Source organism: Ursus arctos, unplaced genomic scaffold, assembly GCF_023065955.2.
Source record: "Ursus arctos isolate Adak ecotype North America unplaced genomic scaffold, UrsArc2.0 scaffold_28, whole genome shotgun sequence".
Lineage (NCBI taxonomy): Eukaryota > Metazoa > Chordata > Mammalia > Carnivora > Ursidae > Ursus > Ursus arctos.
Window position 1 is genome coordinate 34,241,430 of NW_026622963.1, and position 19,679 is coordinate 34,261,108.

Below are 19,679 nucleotides of genomic sequence, written 5' to 3' on the forward strand. Positions count from 1 at the left end.
AGATTAACGGTTAATTATAAAAAGATGTAACTTAGGAACAGCCAGATGGAAGAGGTGCACAAGGAAAGGTGTGGGGAAGGGTGGCGGAGCTTCCGAGACCTCTCCAGCAGCACTGCTCTCCCCAATTTCCCTGCACTCACCCACTGGAAGGTCTCCAAATCCTGCCCTCCTGGGTTTTTACGTAGGCATTGATGTGGTTTTGGAGGTTTGGTGGGGTGAGGTCCGGAGCCGACGACCAAGAAAGAATCCTTGGGACGTCTTTGGTGCAAAATGGTGGTTTATTAAAACACGGGGACAGGAAGCATGGGCAGAAAGAGGGGCTGCACCGGGGTCTGGAGGTGTGGCTGATTATATACTCGGGAGCTGGGCTGGGGGAAGCAAGGAAAAGGGAGGTTTCAAAAGAACTTTCACGTCCCGAAGAGGACCAGCCTACAAGATACCAGTGGTCTTGCCATTGTCAAGTTAAGGTTGTTTTTCCTTCTAGCAAGGTATTAACATTAAGACGGTGGGGAGATTCCGGGAAGAATGTCAGACAGGCCCCACCCAAGGTGGGGGGGGAGGTTGCTGGGTATCAGCGTATGCTCTGTCTTCAGCGGGCCTTCTGCTCCCTCATCAGGCCTGATTGATTAAATCACTGGTCCTGCAGGATTGCTTCAACTCCAGCACCCTCCCGCCCCAGGCGTAAGGGGGTAGGACTGAAAATTCCAACTCTCTAACCAGGTGGTTGGCTCCACTGGCTATCAGCCCCCAGCCTTACTTGCTTTCCAAAAGTCATTTCATTAACATAAGAAAAGATACACTTATCACTCTCTACCCTTAGGAAATTCCAAGGGTTGGGGAGCTCTATGCCTGAAATGGTGGTAAGACTAAAATATATATATATTTTTAAGACTTTATTTTAGAGAGAGAGAGAGCACGTGCAAGCAGGGGGAGGGGCGGAGGGGCAGAGGCAGAGAATCTCGAGTAGCCTTCTTGCTGATTACGGCGCCTGTCTCGGGGCTCCATCTCACAACCCCGAGATCGTGACCTGAGCCTAAACCAAGAGAAACTTAACCGACTGAGCCACCCAGGCGCCCCGAAATAACTATTTCTTATTATAAATCACAATATCACAGAATGAGAAATTTCAAATTCAGGAGAGTGGAATATGGATTGGGAAAGGGACTGTAATTGAGGAAGTATTCACAGGAACCTTTATGTATATTGGTAACATTCTATTTCCTTTTTTTTTTTTTCAAGTTTATTTATTTATAATCTCTACACCCAACATGGGGCTTGAACTCACGACCCTGGGATGAAAAGTTGCATGCTCCACCGACTGAGCCAGCCAGGTGCCCCTGAAATTTTATTTCTTAAGCTGTCTGGCAGGTACATGGTTCTTCTTTGCACTACCCTTTATATCTTCTCTATATCTTACATATTGAATTTTTTGAAAAATAGAGTGGGTACTTGTTCCGTAGGAAGACTTGCAGCAGGAAGTCATTCTCTCTAGAGAGAGGAGGCCGCACTGGAGAGAGCAGGCTGGGTCAGGGAACGAAATGTCCTTCTGCTTAGCAGAATAGAGTATTTGATGTCATAATCGCAGCAACTTCCATTTATATAACATCCTGAACTTTATAAATCACTTTCACATACGCCAGCTCATTTAATCATCAACTTGAAAGACAAGTAGTCCTATTTTATGGATGAGGAAACAGGCTCAGAAAGATTAGGTGATACATTTGTGACTATTTTTGTTAGAGAAAAGCTTAAAAGGTTATGCAATAAATGGTCGTCGTCTCTAAGAGGAACAACAGGTAATTTTACCCATTTTTGTCTGTTTGCTTAACTGTATTTTCTGATATTTCTTTTTTAAAATTTTATTTAAATTCAATTAATTAACATATCGTGTATTATTAGTTTCAGAGGTAGAGGTCAGTGATTCATCAGTTGGGTATAACACCCAGTGCTCATCACATCACATGCCTTCCTCAATGCCCATCCCCCAGGCATCCCATCCTCCCACCCACCACACCTCCAGCAACCCTCAGTTTGTTTCCTAGCGTTAGGAATCTCTTATGGTTTATCTCCCTCTCTGATTTTAACTTATTTTATTTTTCCCTCCCTTCCCCATGATACTCTGTTTTGTTTCTTAAATTCCACATATGAGTGAAATCATATGATAATTGTCTCTCTCTGATTGACTTATTTTGCTTGGGATAGTACCCTCTAATTCCATCCATATCATTGCAAATGGTAAGATTTCAGTTTTTCGATGGCTGAGTAATATTCCGTTGTGTATATGAACCACATCTTTATCTATTTATCTGTCGATGGACATCTGGGCTCTTTCCATAGTTTGGCTATTGTGGACATTGCTGCTATAAACATTGGGGTACAGGTATCCCTTCAGATCGCTACATTTGTATCTTTGGGGTAAATCCCTAGTAGTGCAATTGCTGGGTCGTGGGGTAGCTCTACATTTAACTTTTGGAGGAACCTCTACACTGTTTTCCAGAGTGGCTGTACCAGCTTGCATTCCCAGCAGCAGTGTAAGAGGGTTCCCCTTTCTCCTCATCCTCGCCGACATTTATTGTTTCCTGACTTGTTAATTTTAGCCACTCTGACTGGTGTGAGGTGGTATCCCATTGGGGTTTTGACTTGTATTTCCCTGATGCTGAGTGATGTTGAGCATTTGCTCATGTGTCTGTCGGCATTTGTATGTTTTCTTTGGAGAAATGTCTGTACGTGTCTTCTGCCCATTTCTTGACTGGATTGTTTGTTTTTTGGGTGTTGAGTTTGGTAAGTTCTTTATAGATCTTGGATGCTAACCCTTTATCTGATAAGACATTTGCAAATATCTTCTCCCATTCTGTCGGTTGTCTTTTGGTTTTTGTCTACTGTTTCCCTTGCTGTGCAAAAGCTTTTATCTTGATGAAGTCCCAGTGGTTCATTTTTGCCTTTTTCCCCTTGCCTTTAGAGATGTGTCTAGTACGAAGTTGCTGCGGCTGAGGTCAAAGAGGTGCCTGCCTGTATTCTCCTCTAGGATTTTGATGGATTCCTGTTCACATTTAGGTTTTTCATCCATTTTGAGTCTATTTTTGTGTAGGGTGTAAGAAAACAGTTCAGTTTCATTCTTCTGAGTGTGGCTGTCCAATTTTTCCAACCACTTGTTGAAGAGACTGTCTTTTTTCCATTGGATGTTCTTTCCTGCTTTGTCGATGAGTTGACCGTAGAGTTGAGGGTCCATTTCTGGGTCTCTATTCTGTTCCATTGATCTATGTGTCTGTTTTTGTGCCAGTACCATGCTATCTTGATGATCACAGCTTTGTAATATAGCCTGAAGTCCAGAACTGTGATGCCACCAGCTTTGGTTTTCTTTTTTATTTTCTGATATTTCTAAGATGAACATGTGTAACTTATGAAGTGAAAAAAAATAATATAGTAGGGAGAGGAAGGGAAGGGAACAGGAAAAATGTAAGTGATTTTCTCCAAGTCAAATAGTCAAGTTTTTTTTTTTTTCTTTTCTTTTTAAGTAAACCCTACCTTCAACCTGGGGCTCAAACTCACAACCCCAAGATCAAGACTGTCGCACTCTACTGACTGAGCCAGCCAACCAGGCACCCCTCAAATAGTTAAGTTTTTGATCCTGATCCCAAGTCCTAAGTACACAAATGACAAACAACTGAAAAAATACAAGAAAGAAGCTAACATGTGAAAAAGAGGCCTAACTTCACTAGCAAAGAAATGCAAATTAAAACAAGATGTGAGAATCATGTCTATTATATTAGCAAAACTGTTTCTCAGGGATAAGGGTGTGGTAAAACTGGTAGTCATTAATTACTGATCGCATTGTAAATTGGTATAATTTGCTCCAAAAATTATTTGGCAGCAAGTAACCAGAGCTGTAAAAATATTCACACCCTATGGAAATAATGTAAAATATGGAAACACTTTTTTTCCCGGGGAAGAAAAAGTGTTCATAAGAGCATTATCAGTGTAGCAGGGCAACCTCATTTAGACAGAGGGTCCACATTTGGCTGTTTATAGAAAGGTGGGCCTATAAGCTTCTGGACATTTTTTTGCACTGGTTTATACACATAAGGATTTGTTTTTTACCTGAAAGAAAAAATGCAAAAGTATGAGGTCGTGATTGAGAAAGAATGGTGCGGATTGGCCTGGTGTCTGGTTAGGCCTTGGTTGTTGGGTTGTCTTTTTTTCCTTTTTTGTTCTTTTTCCATAGTATACCCTTACTTTATGAGATTTAAGTGGAAAAGCTCAGTCTCTGGAGGAGTGTTCCGGTTTCCTATTTGTTTTTTCTTCTTCTTCTTCTTCTTCTTCCTTGTGAAATATCTTGCAAATAAAAAGTATGTAAGGAACGCATTTAACTTGAAGAAGTATGATACAGAGCAAACCTGTGTGCTTAAGAAATAGAAACTTAGCATTCTTTTTCCCCATCCCAGTTAACCTCTACCTTGAATTTTGTATTTATAAATCCTTTGCTTTTCATTACAATGTATGTTTATCCCTGCTGCTGAAGCAACATACTGTTTAGTTTGGCCTGTTTTTATCTTTATTGTATTTTGACCCTTCTGTGTGTATTTTTGTCTAATTTTTTCATCCAGTGTTGAGTTTCTGAGGCTCATGGTGTTGATGCATGTAACTGTAGTTTGTTCATTTTCCTGGATGTGTAATATTCCACAGCGTGAATTTACCAAGCTGGTCAGAGGTGGGAGCCACTAAGTCTACGTTTTGAACAAGCGTCCCTGGTAAGACTAATGCAGGTGGGCCTTGGCTCATGCTTTGAAACATATTCTTAGAGGATAAGTCCAAGCTCCTACTCTTCAGTCCCCTAACACTCTACCTCTATCTTTTAATTTCTTCTTCTTCTTCTTTTTGTTTTTAAGTAATCTTTACATCCAATGTGGGGCTTGAAATCATGACCCCAAGAGTCACACACTCTACCGACTGAGCCAGCCAGGCACCCCTCTACCTTTTAATTTCAGTTAAATTGCTCTTCCCCTCTTTTCCAAAAATATTTTCCCATCTTTCTTCACCTAGATAATCTTCTTTTTAAAAAAAAAAAATTTTTTTTTTTTTTTGTTTAATCTCTACACTTAGGGCACCTGGGTGACAGAGTCGGTTGGGTGTCGGACTTTTGATTTCAGCTCAGGTCATGATCTCAGGGTCCTGGGATAGAACCCTGAGTCAAGCTCAGTGCTCAGCGGGGAGTCTGCTGGAGGTTTTCTCTCCCTTTCCCTCTGCCCCTCCCCCCATGTTCACTCTCTCTCTGTGAAATAAATGAATAAATCTTTAAAAAACCAAAGCAGGGGCGCCTGGGTGGCTCAGTTGTTAAGCGTCTGCCTTTGGCCCAGGGCAGAATCCCGGTGTTCTGGGATCGAGCCCTGCATCAGGCTCCTCTGCTGAAAGCCTGCTTCTTCCTCTCCCACTCCCCCTGCTTGTGTTCCCTCTCTTGCTGGCTGTCTCTCTCTCTGTCAAATTAATAAAATCTTTTAGAAAAAATAAAATTAAATTAAAAAAATAAAAAAAAAAAGCAATCTCTACACTCAACGTGGGGCTGGAATCTACAGCCCCAAGGTCAAGAATCACATGCTCCACCTACTGAGCCAGCCAGGCGCCCCTAGATAATTCTTATTCTTCAAGTCTCCCCATTAAACTATAAACTCCTCCAAGGTGAAGATTATCATCATTATCATTGTTGTCATTGACATTTATGGAGCAGATAAAAGCAGGTACTACACAGAGAGTTTTCTGTGTGTCATCTCATCGATCCCCACTCAACCCCACGAAGAAGGTACTGGGATTATTCTCATTTTGCAGGTAAGGAAATAAGGGTCAGAAAGAGTTGGTAACTTGCTCAGAGTTCAAGGGCTCTTACGTGTGGACCTCTTCACTGTCTTGTCTTTGTACCTCCAGGGTCTAGTGTAGGACTTGGTGTGTAGTAAGCGCTCAGTAAATGTTTGTTGCACTGAACTGAAGGGAAGAGTCAAGGTGGCCAGATGGAAAACCATCCCTTTAGTTCAGATGATGGCAGCAGGGGCGGAGAAGGGGAGCCAGAAACAAGACTTGGCTTGCAGGGCTATTACAGAGTTAAAATCTGGGTCGTGAAATTGGAGCTGGGAATGAGGAAGAGACAAGGCATTTCTATATATTTTTTTAAACACTCAGGAGCCAGGGGTTCCTGGGTGGCTCAGTCAGTTAAGCGTCTGCCTTTGGCTCAGGCCATGATCCCAGGTCCTGGGATCGAATCCCGCAAGGGGCTCCCTGCTCGGTGGGGAGTCTGCTTCTCTTTCTCCCTCTGCCCCTCCTCTCTGCTTGTGATCACTCTCCCTCTCTCTCAAATAAATAAATAAATAAATAAAATCTTAAAAAAAAAAACACTCAGGGGCCAGTACTTTTCTTTTATTTAATTTTTATAGGTTTATGTGGTTTTTTTTAGTAATCTCTATACCCAACATGGGGCTCAAACCCATAACCTCAAGATCAAGAGTTGCACACTCTCCTGACTGAGACAGCCAGGGACCCCTCCATTTTTTATTTATTTATTTTTTTACTTTGGGCAGTTCTGTATTTATGGAAATTTTTAAAGAAAGCACGTGGTGCTTTTACAGTTTTAAAAGAGGGAAAGCAGGGCAGAGGCAGCAGCTTTGTGACTTGCAAACAAGGGAGAAAGAGAAATCTAAGCCAAAGGCATGCTGGGGGTGGGAAGCCCTATCAAAAGAGACTAGACATGACAGCCCTGAGAATAGCTACATATGGGTGGAAGTTTGACACACACACACACACACACACACACACACACACACACACACAAAGGAAGGGAAGGAATATAATAATAGGTCTAGGAAGAATTCTTTTAAGGTAGAAATAAGATTTAATGATCTTGCCTTCTTGTTCTGGTGTTTCCCAGTGTCTGCCATGGTCCTCAATGATGCCAGTCGCTTGTTGGAGACTTATTGTGGGCCAGACATGATGCTATAAACACTATATCGTAGATCGTCTCATTGTCTTCAGTTTCTCTCTCTGTAATATAACTTACATACAGCTGCCAAATCAAATTTCCTCAGCCGCCGATCATGACTGGCCTCTACTGGACCATCTGTGACACCCCCTGTCCCAGAGAATAATATCTGAAATCCTCAGTTTGGCAACTAAGAGCTTTCTTGGTGTGACCCTCACTCACCTGTCCAGCTTTGTTACTTTTTACACTGTTACTTTTTCAACACAACAAGTTCCTTGCCTGTGAGTATGTATCCATTAATCCATCTAGTGAGCATTTATTGACCCCCTACTACATGTCAGACACTATTTTAGGTGTTGGGAAGAGAATGGTAAACAAGAGAAGTGGCTCCCTCCTATCATGGAGCTTACCCAAACAAGCAATAAACGAGAAGCTATCAGTCAGGTGTATGGATGACAATGACAATACGGCTAATGGGATAGTGAGTGCGGGGACAAGAGGACTAACTTAGATGGGACAGTCAGGGAAAGTCTCTGCAAGGAAGTGAGTTTCAGGCTGAGAGCTGGCTGACAAATAGGAACCGAAGCAAAGATGTAGGCAAGGAACATTCTGGGCAGAGGTATCTGTTAGGACCAAGGCTCTAAGGTGTGCACAACCTTGGTGTGATCAAGGAATGGAGGGAACGTGAGAAGGAAGGTGATATCAGAGGTGGCTCAGGGTGGGGGGATGTTAGACCAAGGGGGGTCTTGGTCTGGTTAAAGATTTGGGTTTTTATCCTAAAAGCAATGGGAAGCTGCAGGCTTTTAAGCAGATAGGTGATGTGATTAGATTTAGGATTTTAAATGATTATTTTGGTTTTTATGAGAAGGAATTAGAGCAAAAACAATATCAGGGAGATCAATTAGGAGACGAGGGCAGGAGTTCAGAAAAGAGGATGGTGGTGGTTTGGAGCTGGGGAGTGGCAGTGGATGGGGGTCTGACATACGTTTGAGAGGAATCGGAGAGGTAAAATTGGTAGGGCTTTGAGGACGTGAATTTTGAAGTGATGGAGAGAGGAAGTGTGGACCATGTGCAAGAAGCCAATGGCCCAATCATAGGGTAGAAACAACGGGAAAATATGGAAAGTCAGGTACCTCAACTCTCACCAATAGCATTTAAACATTCCTGCTTGCGGCTCTGTGTGTGTGTGTGTGTGTGTGTGTGTGTGTGTGAGTGACAGAGCCACAAAGCAAGTCACACACTGCCCCTGAAGAGCTCACATCTTACAGGACAGACATATTTGTAGACACACAACATCAAAAACAAGGTAATAGAAAAAGACTCAGTATATGACAAACCAGTGATGTGTGTCTGTTACATTGTTAGGAAGTAGGGATAGGAGAGGCTGGAGCCTGGAGAGGTCTTTAGTTTGCAGGTAATGTGCTAATTACTGGCAGCAATGAGGTGTGTATCGGGGGAGGGGATTGTTTGTTTTTTGTTTTTCTCTGTATGCTCTTCGCCCAACGTGGGGCTGGAACTCACGACCCTGAGATCAAGAGTCACATGATCTACTGACCAAACCAGCCAGGCATCCCTGGCAATGAGGTTTTGACTCTCTTCCAAGACCTAGAGAGGGCTGAGTGGGAGATGGAGAGGGACCCAGGCCATGGGCTGCTTGCTTTTGTCCTCCCCAGAGCATCAAGGTGCACATGCAGAAGAGCCCGCGACCACATCAGACGGCACTGGGGACTGCGAGAGCCCCAAATGTGTAAAGTGTTACAGCCGGGAGGATCTTTTTCTGATTTAACTGATAGCCTGAAGCCTAGGGTGATCAACTGACTTGTCCAAGGAGAGTTGGCTAGTAAATAACTGCATCGAAACCAGAAACTGGGTCCCCTGACCCCTGATTCTGTGCTGCTTCCACATCCTGTCCCCTAAACGCAGGGTTCCTTACAGACAATGAGCACACACCACACTCCCTGCTGCGTTCAGGGTTATGCTGCTTGTCTTTAATAACGCAGCTTTGTGTCCCTCCAAGTCCCTAATTGGCTCCTTTTTTTTTTTTTTTTTTAGATGTATCCATTTATTTTAGAGAGAACAAGAGTGAGTAGGGGGAGAGGCAGAGGGAGAGGGAGAGAATTCAAGCAGACTCCTCACTGAGTGTGGAGGCCCACGTGGGGCTCAATCCCACAACCCTGAGATCAAGACCTGAGCTGAAATAAGAGTCAGAGGCTTAACAGACTGAGCCACCCAGGTGCCCCTAATTGGCTCCTTCTTATGGGATATCCTTTCAAGACATCTTCCATTTAACCCAGTGTAAAATTCTCAGAATGTCTCTTCTGCGGGATATCATACTCAACTCTGTACTTTCTCATTCTACATCCTACCCCTGGACAAAAACACTTTACCCCTGGGGAGATGGTAGCCCTGGATTTCACATAAATTACCCCTTACCTCTGCCAGCCAGGCTTTTCCCTTACCTTCTCATCTGATTTTTACAAATTATTGCTGCTGTTTAACATACAGATCATATTTGATTTAGAACAATACTTAGGTAGATAAAAGAAGTGAAGACGGTATACTCTCATATTATCATAAAAGGGAGGCGGAGTCATTCCCTGCTAATAGGGACGTGGCCTCTTCTGCTTCAGGCCAGGATAGTATTGGCGAGTATGAACTGGCAAGTTGGAGTCCATCTCTGACTAAGGAATCATTCAAGTATTTACTGAACTTTTTAGCACATTGTTTCATGGGGGAACTGGACAAACTGGAGGGGAGTAAGGCAGGAGAAAAACAAAGGACTACATTATGAAAGTTGTGAGATTTATGCAGTTACAAATGTCCAGAAACAGTCCCTCATGGGAAGGAGCTCAGAAATCTAGGGCATGAAGGCTGAAATTCAGGCAGTGATATTTAAAAGCTGAAGGAATTCTAATAAACCAGCTAGTGTGGGGGTACCTGTGTGGCTCCATTGGTTAAGTGTCCAACTTTCTTTTTTTAAGATTTTATTTATTTGAGAGAGAGAGAGAGAGAGAGCATGAGCAGGGGGAGGGGCAGAGGAAGAGGGAGAAACAGGCTCCCCACTAAGCAGGGACCCCCCTCAAACACAGGGCTTAATCCTAGGACCCCAAGATCGTGACCTGAGCCAAAGGCAGACACTTCACTGACTGAGCCACCCAGGTGCCCCTAAGTGTCTGACTCTTGATATTGGCTCAGGCCATGATCTTGGGGTCCTGGGATTGAGCCCCATGTCGGGCTCCCCACTCAGTGGGGAGTCTCCTTGTATCCCTCTCCCTCTGCTCACTCTCTGTCTCTCTCTCTCAAATAAATAAATAAATCTTAAAAAAAACAAAAACAAAAATTAGCTAGTGTTCCTATACAAATCGTACCTTGGGGAAACCAAAGAGTTGGGAAGAGGGAGTTCTCTTTGTAGAAATATTCCAGCTAATAAATGAAGAAGGAATAAATTATGGAAATAAAACATCACCATCTGGCAAATCCAAATGAAATAAGGGCTTATCAATGGCTGCTAACATCATGAGACAAAATAACACTATGTATCTCCTGGCAGAAGGACACAAGATCACTATGGAGTATTCTTATCCCTCAAAATCTGAATCTGTCATATTTACAGATCCAAACACCAATATTAGGAAAGCAGAGTAGGGGCGCCTGGCTGGCTCAGTCAGTGGAGCATGTGGCTCTTGATCTTGGGATTGTGAGTTCAAGCCCCATTTTGGGCATAAAGATTATTTTAAAGAAATAAAACCTTTAAAAAAAAAAAAAGGAAGCAGAGGAGAGAGGAGAATGTTAAAGGACCCCAGAAGATGGAATTGGCCAAACACAGAGCTGGGGGAACATTACAGGACAACCAGGTTTCTTCAACAAATAAGTTACAAGGAAAGAACAGAGAGAGGAAGAAGGGGGAGAACTTCAGATCAAGACTTGTAAGGAACATACCAACCAGTTGATACAGAGACCTTATTTGGATTTTGAGTCAAACAAACTAAAAAACAACAACAAAAGCAAAAAACATAACTGGGGACATGTGAACATTGACTGAACTATTTGATGACACTGTGAATCCCTGCTCATTTCTTTCAGGAGTAATAATAGTATTGTGGCTACGTTTAATAGAAGAGACACCTTTTAAAGCAGTGGTTCTCAAACTCAGAGCATGCATCACCGTCGCCTGGAGGGCTTATTAAAACCGATATTGCTGAGCCCCACGCCTTGTTTCTGATTCAGCAGCTCTGGGGTGGGAACTTAGAATGTGCACTTCAAGCAAGTTCCCAGGTGACACTAATGCTACTGGTCTGGGCTCACATTTTGAGAACCTCTGCACTGGATTAACCAGATTTTTAGAATCTAATTACTCTTTCAAAGACAGAGTTTAGGTTATCAGCTGAGTTCTATCCCCCTGGGTTGCACTCGAACAGCATTCCATATAATGAAAGAGAATGAACTCTTGTTCCAAGGCTCAGGTAATCATTTAGTCTGAATTGCCATAGGAAGGCTTGAAAGAAGAATACCTTCAGATCACTTTTCTCTTCCAGTGTGACACACCCAGCTCCCTCTTTAATCACTTTTGTCTGCCCTTTCCCCTTCCACTCCCCAGCACAGGATCCTGTAAGCTCCCTGGAACTTAGGCTACATCCCTGCATCATTTCCAAATTCAAAATGGGTTGATGTCTATAACATGGGGCATCCAGTCCTACATGTAGTGTCTCAGAGACACTCTAGCAAATCTCAGAGCTGATCCGTTCTGTGCTGTTGTAGAGAAGACTGACAGCCAAATTTTGGCTCTTCTGTCCCCCGTGTGACCCAAACTGCGTTGTTCAGCGATTTCGGGCCTTAGGTTTTCAACAGGTAAAGAAAGAAATCTGTTATTATGAGAGAAAAGGTGATACCTGGAGAAATATTAGCCAGAGTTCCTTGGAGGAAAGACATTTCCAACAATACTAGAACACTGAACTTTAGAGACATTATTACTTTATAATTTAACAACAAAGTGCTTGTGTGTGTGTGTGTGTGTGTGTGTGTCTGCGCATGTGCATTAGATCCTCACAACAACCTTGTGAGGTAGGTAAGGTAGAGGCTGAGAGAAGGTAAAGTCTGGCCAAATTAAATGTCAGGGCCAGTGGTCAAACACCTCACCTTCTCAATGAAGTCAGTGTTCTTTCCAACACACTGCCTTCCCTCAATTTATTTCCGTTACATATAGGAATGTACTAGTGCATAAAATGAATGACTCTAAAAAAATCAGAGTTGCATTAACTTAAAACTAAAGGGCCCGTGACCCAGGCAATTAGAAAACAGGAGTTGTTTCCTTCAGCTAAATGCCAAGAAGGATCCCTGTAACATTTAACGTCTCAGCAATTTTGCTTCCATAGTTTTACAGTCCTCTTCCAGCTCCCTCTGGCTTGCTCATCGGGGGTATTTTCTATGCCTCGGATGGCAGCAAACCTCCAGTGGGAGTACCTCATTTGCTGCTGTACAAAGAGCTTCTGAAATTCTTTCAGCCTTGAAGTCACAAGACCACAAACATCCTCTAGGAGAATTCTGCCTTGTCATGGCAATGAGACATCTGGTGACTAATGTCTGCATAGCACTGGCTAGGGAGAGTGTTTTCTGTGTTATGAAATCTGTGTGTTCACACCCCAACTCCTCTAGTTGCAATCTAATTTCTTGCAAGTTCTGGGCTTGTGGGGCTGCACTAATGAATTCCTTATTGAGTCTTAAGGCTAATAAGTGTATTGAGGGTCTTTTAAGGGCCAGGTGTTATACGTACTGAGGGCTTATAAGATCTCAAATATTAATCATTAATAGTGATAATGTAGGCACATGTATCTCACCCTCTTTTAGCAACCAAGCATCAACCATCAAACTCACATTTCCCTAAGGTCAGTTAAAAACACTGAAGGAATGCCTTTTGTGTTCAAAACATTATTTGTGGCCTATAGGTTTATCCTCACCATTAAAGCATAGGAAAAGACAGAGGACAGACCAGGGCCCAACTTGAGCCACTGATGCCCATGTTCTCTATAATGGAGCACCTGGAGACAACAGAAATGAAAATCTGGAAAGGGGCAGAAGAACCACTACAAACCACTTCCTAGATCAAATGAGTATTTTGATGGCATAAGAGATGTGCTTTCTGACGGAAGCTCTTATCACATCTACTGCAGTGGAAAGGTTTTTCTCCTGTATGTGTTCTCTGGTGTGTGAGAAAATGAGAACGCTGATTGAAAGTTTTGCCACACTCAGGACAGTGATAGGGTCTGTCTCCTAAGTGGATTCGTTGATGGGTAATGAAATGGGAGCTCTGGTTGAAGCTCTTCCCACACTCGCCACATTTGTAGGGTCTTTCCCCCGTGTGGATCCGTTGGTGTTTTATGAGGGCAGAGCTGTCGGCAAATCCCTTCCCACAGTTGTCACACTTAAATGGCCTCTCACCTGTGTGTGTCCTCTGGTGCGTGACCAGGTGTGAGCTCTGACTGAAACTTTTGTGGCAGTAAGGACAGCTGAAAGGCCTTTCTCCTGAGTGAGTACTCATGTGTGCTACAAAGTGAGAACTATCTCTAAAGCCCTTCCCACACTCTGGACACTTAAAGGGCCGTTCTCCTGTGTGGGTTCGTTGGTGTTTAACCAAGTCTGAGCTCTGGCTAAAACTTTCCCCACAGTCACTACACCTATAAGGCTTCACTCCTGTGTGGGTCCTCTGATGGGTGATGAAGTTTGAGCTTCGACTAAAGCTTTTATGGCACTCGAGACACGTGTAGGGCTTCTCTCCTGTGTGGGTTCTTTGGTGCATTATGAGGTGTGGCTTCCGCCCAAAGGTTTTCCCACACTCTGGGCACTCATAGGGTCTCTCACCTGTGTGGGTTCTCTGATGTTTGATGAGCGTAGAGCTGTCGCTGAATTTTTTCTCACACCCGCTGCACTGGTAGGGTTTCTCTCCTGTGTGTGTTCTGCGATGGGTGACAAGGTCTGAACTCTGTTTGAAGCCTTTCCCACACTCGATGCATTTATAAGGCCTCTCGCCAGTATGGGTTCTTAGGTGTCTTATGAGATAGGAGCTCTGGTTAAAGCTTTTTCCGCATTCTGCACACACAGGCTTCTTTCCTACATATCCATCCAGCAGCTTGTTTAAATCTTTCTCCTGTGGAAGGGGCTCCAGCTGGCCCTCTCCTGGTAGGGTTCCACGTTGCCCTTCTAATTCAAGGTCCCTCTCCCAGTTTTCTCCCCATCTAGGAGTATGAGAAATATCTTTATTGGCCCTTTCTGAGGATGTTCCACATTGTTCTGCTGCTTCTGAAATGTCCTGATTGAGTTTTGTCACCTGATTCTCAAAGTCTGAAAAATTAACAAAAGTAACAGGGAACAAAGTTAACCACTTATCAGGAAAAAACATCAGAAGGCAGTAAGAAAGATTGAGATTAGCACTTTGGCAACAGACTACACTTAATTTGACTTTGTGTAAAGTTTTCACTTCGTGAAAAGTTTTTTTTTTTTAATTTTTAAAAAAGATTTTAAGTAATCTCTACACCCAGTGTGGGGCTCAAACTCACAACCCAGAGATCAAGAGTCACATGCTCCACCAATTGAGTCAGCCAGGTGCCTCACTCTGTGAAAAGTGTATTGAAGTTCCTTAAGCTTATAGAAAACATACATTCCTAACCCCCCCCTTTTTTAAAGATGGGATCAAGCCACATTTGGGGCTCCACACTTAGCGAGGAGTCTACATGAGGATTCTCTCTCTCCCTCCCCCCTGCCCCTCCCTCCACTCCCACACACTTTCTCTCTCTCTAAAATAAATCTTTAAAAACAAACAAACAAACAAACAAAAATAAATGAATGAAGACTTTAAGGGCACCTGGCTGGCTCAGTCAGTAGAGCATGTGACTCTTGATCTTGGGGTTATCAGTTCGAGCCCCATGTTGGGCATATAAAGTTTACTTAAATAAAAGAAAATGAAGACTTTATTTGGTCTATTACTGGTTGCCCAAGAAGTCAAATTTAAACTTCTAATAGAACAAAAGTCTATGGCAGCATTCCAAATTCTTCATCTAAACAAGGACTGATGGCGCCTGGGTGGCTCAGTCGGTTAAGCATATGCCTTCGGCTCAGGTCATGATCCCAGGGTCCTGGGATCGAGCTCTACAAGGGGGGGGTCCCTGCTCATTGGGGAGTCTGCTTCCCCCTCTCCCGCTGCCCCTCCCCATCTCTCATGCTCTCTCTCTCTTTCAAATAAATAAAAACAAAATCTTAAAAAAAAAAAAAAGAAAACCAAGGCTGAAATGCTAGATTTCCTCCCACTGGATAATATCCACATCTCACCCGTGTGACTTTCCCTTAGGATCTTCCTTGCCTCAAAATTTTGGAGTGGTAGCACCCATGGCTCTTCTTTCTGCTCCAGCTGGGAGATTATACTTGGTCTGGAAATCCTATACAGGAAGGTGAATATAGGATATTAATCTGAACCAACCATACAATGCCTGACCAAAAAGGCAAGCCCTCCTCCTTCCGTAAGTAGAGGAGAAAGCCCAGGAAGATGCTAAGCTAACGTGTGTTTGGTCTCATTGAAAGGGCCGCCGTGATGGAGTGATAAAGCAGGGCGATCTCCCCCAAGAGGCTGAGAAAATATCCCCTTTCCTCCCATTAAAACAACAACAACAACAAAACAACCAGACTTGGGTGATAGAAACTCTAGAGTGAGCACAATAATTCATCTCTGAAGGCACAAGGCTAAACCCGTGTAGAGATAATTTTATCAGAAACAATGCCGCCATGACCTCACCCTTAGAAAGAATCGGGGAAGTTGACTATAATGGTGAGCTTTAAACTCTTCCCAGAAGGGCAACAGTAGATACAGCCATGAGAAAAAGGCAAACACTTGTAAGAAAAAAAACAAAACAAAAACAGGCAAAGGATATAAATAGGCAATTCACACACACACACACACACACGCACACACACGCAGCCTATAAATATGCGGAAAACCTTTAAGCTTACCATTAACCAAAGAAATCAAATAAAAACACTGACACAGTTAGGCAATATAGTATGGAGGCAAAGAGCACAAACCACCTAAGTTTCAATCTTAACCCTTCCTCTTACTAGCTGTGACCTCAGGAAAGTGACTTAAACTCTGTGTCTCAGGGTCTTCATCTGTAGACCAGGGATAATGATGAGACCTACCAAATAGTGTTGTTGTAAGGATTAAGTGGTAAGTCCTCAATAAATGTTAGCTGTCACTATTATTTAACCCAGACTCTTAAATTATAATACCTACCATGATAGGTAAAATGTAAAGAGAAGGACACTTTCATATAGTGCTTGCAGGAGTAAATAATTCAATCTTTTTGGAAGGCATTTGGCAAAAATATCAAATACCTTAGAAATGTATCTATTCTTTGATCCAGAAATTCTAATTCCGGGAATTCTAAGGAAATGAAAAAAAGTTAAAAAAAAAAAAAAAGGTTGTGGGATGCCTGGTTGGCTCAGTCAAAAGAGCATGTGACTCTTGATCTGAGGGTTGTGAGTTTGAGCTCCATGTTGGGGGTGGAGATGACAAAAATAAATAAATAAAACTTAAAAAAAAGTTGTGCAAAAGATAGCAAATTACTAACTAATTATACTTTAATAAACAAGACCTAAAAAAGAAAGACAGTTAGCTAAGAGATGGTCATCACAATACTGGTGAAGATCTGGAAATGACCTAAATGTCCCATGACAAAGGAATAATCATATTTGATTAAGCCATATGAAATTGCCATTGTATAAGTTAAAAAGTGATTTAAAAATGGTCACATATATGGTTCAATCAAATGTAAATTGTTATATTCCATTCAATAAATTTCTAAGTGGTTATTTTAAGCAATGTATAGAAAACTATTTATTGTCAAAATATAGTCACAATACAATGTGTAAAAAAGTAAGATGCACAATCAAACATACAAGTAGGATCCCAATTTTTTTCTTTTGTTTTTGTTAATTACATATATGCTCAAAACAATGGCTAGAAGGACAGTAACTCTTCAGTCTTCGGTTTTCATTTTGTCTCTCTTTTGCTTCAAGGGGCGTATATTACCTATGAAGTAAAGCAAGGAGAAGGGGAAGCCATTGCATTTCAGAAAGAGCACTAGAGGTTTGTTTTGTCTGTTTTTGAAGTGACAGGAAAAAACGCAGCTCCCCCTTTGCCACAAAGACCTGGGTTGGACTCTCACCTCTGCCATTTAACTTTGAGTCTCAGGGTCCTAACCTGAAAGAGGGGGGTGATAATACCCACATCAAAGGGTTATGGTGAGATATTAACAAGACAATAAATATCAAAGATATCTGTGAGCCATAAAGTGCCATAAAAATGAAAGTCATTTAAAAAAAAAAAAGTGGAAGTTATTCTTTTTCTGCCAGGGAGGCAACAAATACTCTCACAAAGAGCTGGAGGTCTAAGAGACCAACGTCCCTTGAGACTGCTCAGACCTGGACCCTCTCACAATATCTAAGTCTGAAATCTAAAGGAGAGTAGCAGCCTTACCCTTTGAGAGCCCATTCTTCTAACTGTGTTGGGTGGTATCCCTGAAGAGGATTCTCTAGGCGGTGTCCAGGTAACCCACTCTTCCCTGAAGTCCCCAGCCACATCATTAAGAGTCATCAGTTCCTAAAGCAAGAGACCCCAGTATGCGTCAAAAGCTCTCTGGACATTCTAACCATTGTCTCAAAACCAAAAGACAGCCCCAGCGGCCACCAGTATACCCAAAGAACCCCCCCCCCCGCCCCCCGCCTAGAATAGCAGTGAGGTAAATTCTGTCAACCACCGAAGGGTTGCTTTTCTTGTTGTTTTTACGTCATTCTTCCCTTGGCCAACACTCACATCACGAAGTGAGGCCTGGAGCTCCCAAACACACCTACAGAACCCTCAGTCTTTGGAAACATTAACTTTTTGAGGACTAAATTGTCCATGATGGACAAGATAAACAAAGAAGAGAATGTGCCGGGATGACTTGATTTGTGAAAAGCTCTCCAGCTACATTTTCCTCAGCAAGCTAGGAAATTGTAGACTTCATTATACTCGTATTAGTTATGAGAACAGCTGACTTTTCCTGGCTCGTAGATTCGGTGTCAACCTCAGACTACGCAAATCCCTGGGTACCATTCTATTTCAAGGTTTAATGGAATCAGAAATGAGATTTAAAAAGACACGGATAAGCTGTAAAATGAAGTAAAATTTAATGAAGATAAGCACAAAACAAAACCCATGGGGCCTGAAAACAATCATTAATACATTGATAAAACTGACAGCAGCAGTATCAAGAAAAAATTATTTGGAAGGTGATGGTGAGATTACTGGATGGATCAGTAATTTATTCAGTCATATGTTGTAAGGCATTAGGAGTCACAAAGAAATATAATGGGTTTTTTTGTTTTGTTTTGGGGTCTTTTATGGTTTTGGGGGGATGGGAGTGGCTTAAAGCGTTTCCAATAGAAACAAACACAAGTCAGCCAGCTGAACCTGCTACAAAAAATTCTGCATTTCAGTGGACAATGGACCAGACTGGAGTGAGGAAGCTTAACTCTTTGCCCGTTTCTTGTCTCGCCAATCAAAGCACCTGGGTACTACTAGAAGACACACTTTTCATGGAAATATTTGTGCATTTCCACACATTGCCATTGATCATTCATAAAGTACTGAATTTTGAAGGACCTAAACACCGCAGAGATATATTTATATATTTCATTTCTCTGGATTAAAATAATGTCATTAGGAGGTAAGTTTTGAGCATAAATTTTATTTCTACATCCATTAGGAAACACAACTGCAGGGCCCACTTGCAGGAGACAGGGGACTGAGGGGGTTCAGAGCCACAGTCACAGAAACCTTGTTCCTCACCCCGGCTCCTGCCCCCCACCCCCACCCCCACCCCGACAGGTGACCCCGCAGGCCCCAGAGCGCAGAGGTGCTGTGACTAAGTGCCATTGTGAGCAGCACCAGTTTGTTCGCTGGGGTTATTAATAGGGACATGACGGCACGGGTGGGCCGACACCCGTCCCCCCGCCTTCCCCTGGCAGTGCTGGAGGCCCTAATCAGGGCGCCGCGGTCACAGGGTCACAGCACTAAGCTGAAGCCCGGCGACCACCACCGAGGAGCAAGAACATTGGTCGAGAGGATGGGCTGTCCGGACGACGGCACAGAAAGCCGCAGCCACCTCTCCCCACTCTTCAGCAAACCCCGCGGGCTCCGAAAGGGGAGCACGGGAACCTGGCAGGGACCACATCGCAGCGGCGGGCGAGTCCCCTCCACGCCCCTCAGCAGCTCCCAGGCTATCGCTGCGGTTTCCTTCCCCGCATCACTCACCGCCCCGGGGCCAACCGGGGATGGAGCAGGAAGTGAGAGTCGTTCACCGCCGAGCCGCACCCGGCCCACAACGCTGAGGCGGTCCCTCCCTGAACCCGAACGGGATTCGTGACAGGGCTGTGGGGACACAGGTGGGACTCTAGGCTCGACAGCCCGCAGCCGGAAAACACCGCCCCTATCCCCTTACCATTGGGTCCTCATTTTCTGCGACAGAAGCCTCGTTCTTCCATAGGCTGGTAGAACTTTCAATCACCGCGCGGCCCTCTGGGAAATGTAGTCTCGAACAAGACCTCAAAGGACTCGGAGTCCTGGGATACCCAGGTCCGAGCGGTGGCAAGAACTAAACCCAATTCTTCCTCCCGCGGGAACTGCTTCCCTCGA

General features: G+C 43.4%; 1 protein-coding gene across 1 annotated transcript; it reads right to left on the reverse strand.

The window, feature by feature from the left end:
* Window positions 1-6,854: 6,854 nt before the first annotated feature.
* ZNF774 (zinc finger protein 774) lies at window positions 6,855-19,469 on the reverse strand. The gene is made up of 4 exons (XM_026510511.4): window positions 19,299-19,469; window positions 17,481-17,603; window positions 15,281-15,387; window positions 6,855-14,296 (listed from the first exon to the last, which is right to left on the reverse strand). Exons 2-4 carry the CDS (start codon window positions 17,585-17,587, stop codon window positions 13,056-13,058), a joined length of 1,455 nt encoding a protein of 484 aa, XP_026366296.1. The 5' UTR covers window positions 17,588-17,603; window positions 19,299-19,469; the 3' UTR covers window positions 6,855-13,055.
* Window positions 19,470-19,679: the final 210 nt, after the last annotated feature.